Below are 11,188 nucleotides of genomic sequence, written 5' to 3'. Positions count from 1 at the left end.
TTTAAAGTGTGTTTCAAAAAATCCCTTAAATGCTGATAATAGCGGTGTTTGCACCCTGTACATCAGACATGATGATGTACAGAGCACCCTCCACGAAACAAAGCCCAGTCAACGTCCCCCAGCAGTTCAAAGGAGTCGCTCTCTCTAAACATTATCATATAATTTGGGCCAGCCGTCAGCTTGTAAATAAGTGATGTAGAAGCCTATTGTGTGATGGGGCACAGGTTGGAGACAGGCGTCTTTGCTCTGCCGGCATGAGCCGCTGAAGACAAAGGCAGGAGACAGAGCGTCTAACCTTTGATTCTTCTGAGGACTCAGCCGCCTTGTATCAGGGCAGGACGCATCGGCCACAATCATGCCCCCAATGTGGGGACGTCAAGAACAATAGAATCACTCTCCCACAGTCAGGCTCAACAAGCCGCCCCGACTGCAATTGGATTAGCGAGTGTCCAACCACCACATGTTAGCCTAATTGACATAAAAGTGAAATTTGAGAACAATACGGCCCCAACCCAAAGGCCTGCTAGCTTTGAAATGGCATACCACTCCTGTAACAGCTTCTGTCGTCGAAAACAGGATTAAAAATTGCGGAAAATGCAGAACTGCGAGAGGAGAATTCCCCTTATTTGTCTTTCTTTGATGAAGTGTGAAACATTCAGAGCTGGTGAGATGCCAGATAATGAACCAAACCATTTTTATTTGGGAGAAGACAGAGCATCAGAAAGATCTCTCTGCTTTTATCTTTCTTTTAGCTGAAAAGTGATTTGAGCACATTTCAAATCAGGGTCGAATTTAAATCCAATTCATGTTAAAACAGTAATAAATAACTACTGTCCACATTTATTCTCACAACCCTCTCATAGGAGATAGTTATTACAGATATTTTACAAGAAGGTAAAAGGTTTTTTGTCGTGAGGGGCTTGTCAGGATCAAAGAAGTGAATTAGAGTCAATGTACATTTTCTGATTATTTCCACCGAGTGTGTGGTGGTAAATTCACGCCGTGCTCTTATTTAGGCAAATACACAAAGGGTGCGTCTTGTGATCTGCTCGAAGTTGTCATCAGAAGCAATTCATGTTTTTATTTTTTTCTCCAAAAATGTATATCATATGAAAGCAATAAATATTACCAGTAAATAAACTTTACTTTTTAGATTGTTTTTACTATTTTCTCAATAAAAAAAACCTTATACAATCTAATGTACATTATGAAAAGTTGTACAGCTTTTTATGTTTAAAATAAGGACTCAATTTATTTTTAATATGTAGATATAAATATATATATTTTGTCAAAATATATGATCATATTGTCAAAGAAACAAAAAAAAAAGTGAGACAAACATACACCTCAACATAAAAGTTATAAATAAGGGTCCAAGTGAACATTTTTGGGAGTAAAGACCTTCTGATTTGTTTTAGCGTCCATGTTGCTTTTTTTCAAGTCCGAGTTCTAGTAAGTCTGTGTGTTAGCGGCAGCCGCAGCCCTCCACTACCATTTCCTGGTAGTTTTTTAGGACCACCTTGTCATGTTCGTCTAGGTAGAGCATGGAGATGGCGCTGAGCTCTGTTGGCACGCAGCAGGCCTTGGGAATGTTGTTGTTCACAGAGTTCACCAGTGTCTGAACAATGGCATGGTTGGTTGAGTTCAGATGATCCGCCAGAGGAAAGGGGCATTCCCCGTGGCAGTAATAGGCCTGGTAACCAGGGGGCGCCACTATCCAGTCATTCCAGCCTACATCGCTGAAGTCCACATACAGTGCGTGGCGCCGGCAGTTGCGGTTGCGTTTACGGCCCCGCTGCTTGGGGCTGCGCTTGGTCCGGCGGGTCAGCGGGTGACCCTTCCCATCGTGGCCAAAGGTTACCAGAAGGGGGCGTAGCTGCTCCCAGTCCTCGCCGGGCTCCCGGTGTAGCGAGCGGCTGACGCGGACGTGTCGGCCCTGGTGGCTCGGCGTCTGGTTGAGGTGCAGGACCTCCACGGCCAGCCCATAATTTGGGAGGCCCTCACGAGTCCAGCGCAGCACGGCAGGGCTCACATCAAAGCTCTCCCAGCGTGACGCGTTGTGGCGCACGAGCCGCGTGTCCAAGAGCTGCGTGATTAGCTGCCCTTTGCGCGGTGGCTTCAGCACCTCGTACACGTTTATCCGGTGAAGCCCCTGGTCTTGCGAGAGGGTGTCAGCGACGGCCTCGTCTATCTGATGACGGTAGAGCCTCAGTTCGGCGGAAGAGAGCAGCTCGTCCTCAGGAATGCTGGTGAGGTTGAACAGGAAGCGAAGGGGCATGGTTTCTCCATCATCTCCCTCATGCACGCTTTCCATGTGCTCTGAAAATGAAGAGAAATATGGGAGGTTTTATTCGCTGCAAGTCAGAACTTTTCATTTTTGCTAAGGCAATGTGGAGAAAGCAAACTTCTTCATGAGAGTTTTTCATGAACTGTATCTCTAAAACTATAAAACACTCGCACTCACCTCACATTTCCTCACTCTAACATATCTTAATTGACACAAACGTATGTGCTTACACACTTTTCAAGGCCTCGGGGGTATTCAGTAATATAAATATACACCGTCCGCACTTCCTTATCTATCTATAAGGATTATCCAGCCCTTCTCTCAATGCCTTTCTCTGAGCACTTTGCTGAAACATGCATTACAAGGAGGGTGGTGATTAACGTACCACAGCTACAGTATAAACACAGTGGAGGCTCCCTGTTCCACGCTCAGTCTGCAGATTTCTGGCAAGATCACCATTGTTGGGGAAAGGAATGTTGTGTCTACTATTTTCCTGCTCAATCCACCCCTGTTATTTCACACCCAGGCCCTAATCTTGCCCAGGTGGTTCTCATTATTAAAACCTGCTGTGTTTCTGATTAGCTCTGCAGTTTGTTCACTTAAGACGTTTATCATTTTCATCGTGAATAATCATTAAGGAGTCAGACGATACAGTAGAATCTCATTTATCTGAAGCCAATGGGAAAGGAGGTCTTTCCAGGGAACTCGATGCGTTCAGATCCCTCGACCAGAGCTTATTCAGAATCGTCTGCTTTGTGGTCTTATTTAAAAGAAAAAAAAAAAATCGGGGAGATGTCACCTGTTACACAAACCAATAAAAAACCCATCTTTCTTTCTGAATTCAAGAAGAAAAGGTTAAACGTTTCACCTATCCTGTAAACCGTCCGTCTGCTGCAGACTGTAATACCTCACAGTGTTTTGGACGGATCAGTCAGATGATTCACTCTATTGCACAATGGTGCTTCCATGAAAGCGAGCACTCCCACTCAAAGGGCCTCGAATCGTATTATTAACATAGTTTAGCGAAAGAGAAGAAAGCGTGCGCACACACACATTGCATCACGCGGAGAAGGTCCTTGGTGCGCTGCCGTGTAAGTGCGTGTTCCTGTGTGCTGCCACTAGCAGTGTGTTTGACGAGCCCCATTAAGGCTGACTCATCCCTCCTTCCTCACTCCTCCCCCTCAGGGCAGACATGTTCTGTAGCCCTAAAGCTCCCCGGTTTCCTCAGTTCACCGCGCTGCAAGATTGGCTCCCTCGCTTTTTCTGAGTCTGGTAAATCATCTCTCTGCCAAAGACTTCCAAGCATTCACCCGACATGTTTCAGTCTCGCTTTCCGACCTCAGTTTACATTCAACAGATCCCTCACCCTGGAGTTTCTCCGAGACTAATTGAAACCTCTGCGTTTGTCGCGAAAGCTAACCAGACCCACGTCACAATGCGGACCAGGAACCCTTCTAACGTTCCACTCTTTCTATCACACCAGCTTCTGAGACTGTTTTTCCATCTCTTCAGAGAGCTGCAGCGTCTGCTCTCAGCACCCACATTGTTGGCAGTAGGGGCTTTATTTAGAAGCCTGCAGAGTAGCATTAAAGATAATTGCATGTTGAGGAAGGTCCTGCTAAAAGAGCCCTCCATATAAACTGGAGACATGAGAGAGGAGCACACTCCAATTCCAGGCCAAGACTGAAGCTTTTTTAAGCCGTGTTCTGCTGGGTGGGGTGAGAAGTGTAAGTCAGTAATATGAAGGTATGCTTTTCCTTCAGCTGCTAACCAAACATGCAGACTTTTGTCAAATGAGGCTCTTGAGAGCTTGTCTAGCAGAATTTTTTTGCCCCTCTGTAGACAGAGTTTGGTGACCACATCCTTAGATTCCTTGGTTATGGTGAGATGGGTGGAACTGCCTTACAATCATATTTCAAGGGATGTAGGAAATGTTTCTTCTTTTTTTTTTTTTTCGCCCTGAAGCCTTTGCAGTCCTCGCCCATGCTAATGAAATATATTACTACCAAAATTATTGGAATGCCTGGCAACAATGACCATGAGTATGGTGTAATGTTTCTGTGCTGACATTTATCCATTTATCATCACTCCTCCCGCTGAGGAGAACATTTCCATCTTTAGTTCTTGTGCATTTCTTTTTTCCTTACCTTCATGGTGGAAGCCCCTCACTGTGTTGGCCCGGCTGGCTGACCTCTCCGGGTACTCAAAAGCGATGTCATGCGCTCCGGCCTCCTCAGCCTCCCCCGACTGTAGCCGGTAGAGGTCCAGCAGGTAGCGAGGCACCGTGGCCGAGCGGCTGGGCCGCGGCCGCCTCTTGAGGCCGAACATGTGCAGCAGCGTGGCCTCGAAGTCCCGCAGCAGTTCATGGCTCTGAGCGGCCGAACGACCCTGCAGGCCCGGTACTTTCTTTTTCCCTTCTTCAGGTATCAGACTAGCATGGTTGCTCTCTCCCAGCAGGACTTGGCATATTAAAATGACCATCAGCATTCGATTACCAGGAATCATGATGTCTCTGAGGGGGAGATGGTACAGGGAGATAAAAGATTAGCAGAGGAAAACACAAAAAAGAAACACAACGAAGGGAGAGAAAGGCCTTTCTTTTAACTAGCATGTCTTCACTGTCCTCTCTAACTGCTCCCTCCGAAGGCTAACTCTAATTGGTTATGCAGTCTAGGCTGCCTTGTTTACAGTAAAGCAGTCCCCAATCAGATAGACCACAGTTGCAGTTTATCTTTGGCGACATCCTCCAAAGGTAAACAGCTGGTTCAAGAACACAACTTTTTTGAATGGAATCTGAGGGCCATTCCTCGTACGCTCCCTCCCTTCCCCCCCCGTCTCCTCCCTCCTCCACTATGATTAGACAAATAAAAGAGGCAGCCCTGGGGTCAGAGCAAATTCTTAACTCGATAAGGAGCCGCGGTCCCTCACAGTCTCCTCTGACAAGCCACGGGGCAAACCAAGGACTATGTGCCACACATTAAATTGAAAAAGCTCTTCCTCGTACAAGCCCTCGCCCAACACCCCATCGGGAGTTGGACGGAGAGGAAAGGGGAAAAATGTGTCACATGCCACAAATTGAAATGGTATGGTCCGCTCACTTACCGACAGAAAATAAAGCATGGGAAAACAGTCCATGTTTGTTGGGAGCAGTCAATGGACACGTTCTTCCAGGAAATGTTAGGTGGTGCTGGGCGGCTGCAGGAGAACGTTGGAGTGACCCTGTTCCTGAAAGATACAGATAGAAAAAACATGATTATATACTCAATTCAGAGGCTGTTACATGTTATTTACTTAGAGTAGCGCATGTGGGTAAGAGAGAGAACCAGTGTCTCTTTAAGGCTTATCATTTTGGCTCACGGGCTAAGCTAGCTATTTACTGTAACTGGAATGTAAGGAGGTATGTGCCACAACACAGACAGCAGATCCCTGGTGCCTTGGGCAGCAAAACACACCTCATCACAGTATAACATTGTCTCAGAAATTGATTAAGAAACCCACTTCAAAAGCAGCTACTTGAGCAGTGATGGTAAGTTCCTCTCCCAGAGCGAAAAAGTGCCGACATCGACTGAAAAAAAAAAAGCCAGAAAGTCTCCTCTCATGTTCACACACAAGCCAAGGAGCTGATAACGCCTCTTTGATCAGGAGTGGTAAAAATCTATATCCAAAACAAGACGGGCTGTTTGCTTACAGAAACCGTCTCCAAGTGAACTCGCTCAACCTTTATCCCCCCGCACACAAGGAACTCAATACATGCCTCTCGAAAGGGGCTCATCTCTTGGTAACGCTTCCCCACTTGAGGGATCTCACAGGTTGCAGTGACGCTGCTGACAGGCCTGCTGCTCTTTGACATCACTGTCGTCGGTAGAAGAGCCGTACACCCAGCACCGGTGTGTGTACGGATTATCGGAGGGCGTATTTAATATTTATTTAACCACATGATCACTGATAGTTTCTTGAAATTTTGTTCCAGGGGATGAATTTTAAAACTCCTTTTAGTAAGATAGTAATACTGACGCTTAATGTTTCCCTAGCCCGACGCTTTGGGATTGTACGTCGGGTAGGCCGCCAATCCAAGCAGTATTTGACAAATTGGGAATGAGACTAGAAAATCAACTTTCTACCAACAGGTAGGCTTTAATTAAACGCTTCTCCCACAAAAATCTTGCAAATACCCCTTAAAAACAAGCCTCAACTGTCTTTTTTCTCCTTCTGGTTGCTTTAACAAGCGCAGCATTAGGGCTCTAATGATTCAATTCTTTTACACGTCATTTTAAATGTGCTAAATGGCGTTGAATCACGCTAATAAAATTACTGGATTTTTAACCACAACAACAGCACCACAGAGCAGACACAGCGAAGTAGGTCTTCGGTCATCATTTGGAACCCGTTCCACTGGAGAGCACCCAAGCATTACTACACAGTGAGGATGCACATTAACAGGAACATTGTGTGTGTGTGTGAGACATGCAGTGTGTGTGTGTGTGTGTGTGCATGTCTGGGTTTGTATCTCGGCCCCTGCATGGCTCGCTGTACATGCAATCAAGGATCTTTTTCCTAACAGCATTAGACTTTGACCTCCGACTGACCCCCCAGTTCTCGGTCATGACACTAGATCCAGTGTGCGCGAAGAAAGGGTGATGTGCGGTGCGCGTGTGCACGAGCTAAACGGCGCGCGTGCGTGAGCGAGCGCGCATAAGTGTGTGCCACCGCTTGCATGTTCGTGAGAACTGTGGCAAGGGGAGAGGAGGGTTCAGAACATGATCAGCTCTATTACCCATGGGGTGGGGGATAACGTGTGTGTGTGTATGAGAGAGTGAGTGTGTGTGTGTGCACATCTCTTACAACAAACGTTCATTGTACAGCGAGGGCCTCTCCCATGATTACAGGGATTCATAGCACTCAAAAACACTGACCATACAGAACATCTTGTAACTGTAACCAGCCACTGACAAAGCTGCAGGCTAAAACAGACAGACACTCAAAGTGGTGCGATGATGATGAAAGAAGATGTAAGACAGACAGGGAGGAACTTTCAACTCTGGAAAAAGTCATCACGTTCACTTCGCTGGCCTGTTTTCACCAGCGGTGATAAAAAAAGAAAAACATTTCCAGTTACGCCAAACTCTGTTCATTTTCTCAAAGATTTTCCACCACATTTATCAGCATATTTACTCATCTTGGTCAAACAGTGAGGGCAAAACAGAATTCCCGTCTTTAAAGCGGCTCCGCTCTCTGAATACTTTTGAACTGAGCGACAGACAGAGACACATTTTGCAACAACAAATGCAGACCAGGGTGCAATTAGGCCGGAGCAGTCAACTGCCCTTGGCTTTGCTCGATCCCCCTTGGCCTCTCTCTCTCTTTCTCTCTCTGTCTCTCTCTCTTTCCCTGACCAGAGATAATGTGATCAGACTATGCACATGGCTCTTCAGATGTGTTTCCTGAGGAATTTGACAGTGATGGTGGGAGGGAAGGCGAGAGGGAGGGAGGGAGGAGGGCAACAGGTTACCACAAACAGCCAGATCTCTGGCCCGATTTGATCATTTTAGGTGCCAGTAATCAGTTGACCAACACGGTTAAAGTGATATTTCATGTTAAATATCCTTCTCTGGTTGGTGCTACTAAGGTTTTTGTTCATAATGAAGCAGAGTATTAATGATTCTTCAAATAATGGCAAAGAAAAAATAGAAATGTCCTTTAAAAAAGTATTTTAAGTGTTTGTTTACCCTCCTGATAACAAAGGGGTCATAACCAAAACTTAAAGGATTTTAAATAACAACTGTGGTTTCACAGTGTTCTCATTAGTGTTGACAGAAGTAAAACAGAGACCTGGACTGGTGGAAACCTCTTGTTGTCGAATAATGTAGGTTTGGGATTTTTTATTTGCTCTCAGCAGCACTTCAACAGTGAGAACATTCACAGTCAGTGAGATCACTGAGAGCAGGTTAATGGTTTTGTTAGCTGTGAAGGCAAAAGCTCCGACATATGGTTGATGAGTTGCATGGCTTTTTTTTTTAGATTGTTCATGCTGATATGAAATATGAAATGTGAGCAGGCTGAAGAGTGTTAAATAATACAAATGTGGCATCCATAAAAAGTCAACACCTGAGCCAGTATTTTCCTGAAACCAGCCAAATAAAATGAGCCTCTCTTTGCCTGGCGCACGTGATCTTTTCTGGGTGAATACATATATATAATTACGTTAATATTAAACGGATTTCACACTGTCGAAACTCAGCTTCCCTGCATGATGGCAGAGAAACTTGAGCTGAAAAGTAAAGGAGTGTGGTGCCAAGGACGCCATGCGCCTGCAGGCCGCACAGCTCCTCTCTGCTGCAGCTTTACTGTATTAAATGTCACAATTCCGCTATACGATCATTTGTTGCAAAACAGGTGCTGTTACAAAACAAGTGAAAACATGTGAGTCCTCGCGTTACAATGCCCTCCGACAATTACAAACCGGAATCAACATCTGGTATCTGGTAATGTTTTTGCAGGACAGAAATGTTTTACATCTGCTCGGTATTAATGTCGAAAACGTGCGTAAAGACGAGATGAATTAGAATTATTAAAATGCGCTCAAGAAACAAACAATGTTTTTTTTTTTTTCCCTTCCGATTCTGGAGCTGTGTCATCTCCATCTTTCACATTACGCATACCGGGATGACACGAAGCAGACACAGGTGTTTGATCGCGCAAAATCCGTGCCAAACTTCGGGGGGGAAAGTTACAAATCGGAAAAATGTAAATATTTTAATTGTGTTGGAGGAAGAGACGTGTTGAGAAACTGGACGCTCTGTTTGGAAATGACCTCACTTCAGTATGTTGGCTTGTCACTGCTCAACTCTCCGGCACAAAAGGCTTTAACCTACTACGAGCTCCGCCAATGCGCTCTTTCGTCTCCAAATACACTTTTTTACACTTTATTTCACAGACGCAGACTGTACTGATATTATGGGCACGTTTCCATGGACATTTCTGCCGGGAATGCTCTCCAAACTCTCAGTGAAGTCGGCTAAACGCGCACAAACACCAAGACCCAAACTGTCAACGAGATCCCTCCTGTTCTATTCACCAGGTCCAGTTTGTTAAAAAAAAAAAAAACTGCCCTGCTGAACCTCTGTGGTGCGTAAATGTGTGAGTAGATGAGCGCTTACCATCAGTAGAGGTACAGGTATCCTCGAATGAAGTGAATATGAACGGGAAGGTGTAAGGCAGTCCAGGCGTAAAGCCGAAAAACGCCGAAATGAGCCTTAAAGGAGAGATTGGGTGCCTTTTTGGCTCATTAATCCTTTGCAGCGACACCTCTGAGCGGACAAGAGAAGGAGCGAAGGCCGGCGCTCGGGGGTCTGCAGCAGGGTTTCCTATCCGTCTCCAGTACGGCTCGTGAGGGCGGGCGGTGCGCAGGGACGACCAGACTTTCCAAATGATCCAGCATCTATGGCCCCTTGCAGTTTTTATGTGTCCGCCCAATTTGCCCTCCCTGCCTCCTCCCTCTCTCCCTCCTCCCCGACCCCCACCTCCCTCATCTGTCTCAAACACCTTGGATAACCCCCCTTCTCTCCTCCTCCGCTTTAAATAAAGACAGCTCATTGCGCGCAGTATTTTCATTATGTGAAACTCAGTCATTTGACTGTGAATAACAGGCGACGGGGTCACATGCGCGACGCTTTTGAATTTGCATTTAAATGCCGGGATCCAGACAGTAAACTGCTCGGTGCGAGGATCGAAGTCGTGGTACTCTAAATAAAAAGACCCATGTGCCTGCAGATGTAAACAACTGGTCTGAAGAGAACTTTTTGGCATTTATTGGGAATTTAAATAATAAATAAGACTAATAAAATGTGATAAATAAAAATAAACGCAGGAACTATCACACTGGTCAACCCTAAAATAAATGATAAAAGAAATAAAGTCGCATTTGCATGACAGATTATAGATATTCAGACGTTTGGCCTCTACAGAGCCAATTATGAGCGTTAATGAGGCCCTTGAAAGCTCCTCACACACTGTCACTGGTATAAAGAAAGAAACTGAAGTGCACTCTGCCCTTTACAACTCAACAGCTTCTCTCAACTCCACTTCACATGATCGTATTACCTGATCTCAATACTTAGATATTTTTTCCTCTTGAACCTCTTGAAGATTTTTGTTGTTTTGAGTTCAATTAATTCTGTGTATGTAGGCGAGCAGGGGAACGGACACGGGTTCTGATGCTCATCAGGGTGTAACATAAAGTTTACAGAGGGGACCCCTCTTCAGGGATCCCACAGAGAATCAGTGTGCTTTCATTAGAAATGTAATCAGGTGACTTTTCTTCAAAATGATAATAAATGTAGCAATAAGTCAGTATGTTATTTGTCGTCTTTAGGTGCAATGTGGGGTGTACTTTGTCAGAAATGTCAGTACGAATACGGACCGATGCTGCTATAAATAAACTGTACCCACTTGTTGCCCCTTTCTATCAGAGAATTTATTTTGTTAATCGTTATCGATCTCCTCAGTCACCCTGACCTTTCCCCAGTCAGGTCTCAGCTGCCTGGCAATAACATGTGAAAAGCTTCAAATAATCATAACTGTGGTGTGAGTGTTTGTGCATCTGTGCAGTGGTGTCTCTCTGTGTTCCTGGCATTTGGGATGCTCTTTGTGATTCAGAGCACTTTAATATTCCTCACCTTCCCAGTGCATACCTCCTGCGTGACTCTCGATGCTGGATCTCCAGCTGTGATTGTCTCATTTAAGACCATTACTAGAACCATCCGTGTCTCGCCTCTTTGATGGTGACCTTGTCATGCACAATTTATTTCCTGCAGCCTCTCTTGTGGGAATCCATATTTCATGTTTTCACTTTCAAGTTCAGAATGAATGGGGCTAATCACGCTGATGACCTGATGTTGCACC

General features: G+C 45.3%; 1 protein-coding gene across 1 annotated transcript; it reads right to left on the bottom strand.

The window, feature by feature from the left end:
• Positions 1-672: 672 nt before the first annotated feature.
• On the bottom strand, positions 673-9,698 carry bmp4 (bone morphogenetic protein 4). Its single transcript, XM_084381584.1, has 4 exons — positions 9,445-9,698; positions 5,390-5,512; positions 4,435-4,799; positions 673-2,319 (listed from the first exon to the last, which is right to left on the bottom strand). Exons 3-4 carry the CDS (start codon positions 4,790-4,792, stop codon positions 1,466-1,468), a joined length of 1,212 nt encoding a protein of 403 aa, XP_084237710.1. The 5' UTR covers positions 4,793-4,799; positions 5,390-5,512; positions 9,445-9,698; the 3' UTR covers positions 673-1,465.
• Positions 9,699-11,188: the final 1,490 nt, after the last annotated feature.

The sequence above is a fragment of the Pagrus pagrus genome (genome assembly GCF_965226575.1).
Source record: "Pagrus pagrus genome assembly, chromosome: 18".
Lineage (NCBI taxonomy): Eukaryota > Metazoa > Chordata > Actinopteri > Spariformes > Sparidae > Pagrus > Pagrus pagrus.
Note: the sequence above shows the minus strand (reverse complement) of the source record. Positions and strands in the feature narration are given on the sequence as shown.

Excerpts from the sequence above, each read along its gene's own strand:
- bmp4 (XM_084381584.1), bottom strand. The coding sequence starts at position 4,792 with ATGATTCCTGGTAATCGAATGCTGATGGTCATTTTAATATGCCAAGTC. Across the intron at positions 2,320-4,434 it reads GAGGGGCTTCCACCATGAAG|AGCACATGGAAAGCGTGCAT; the intron begins GTAAGGAAAAAA and ends CTTCATTTTCAG.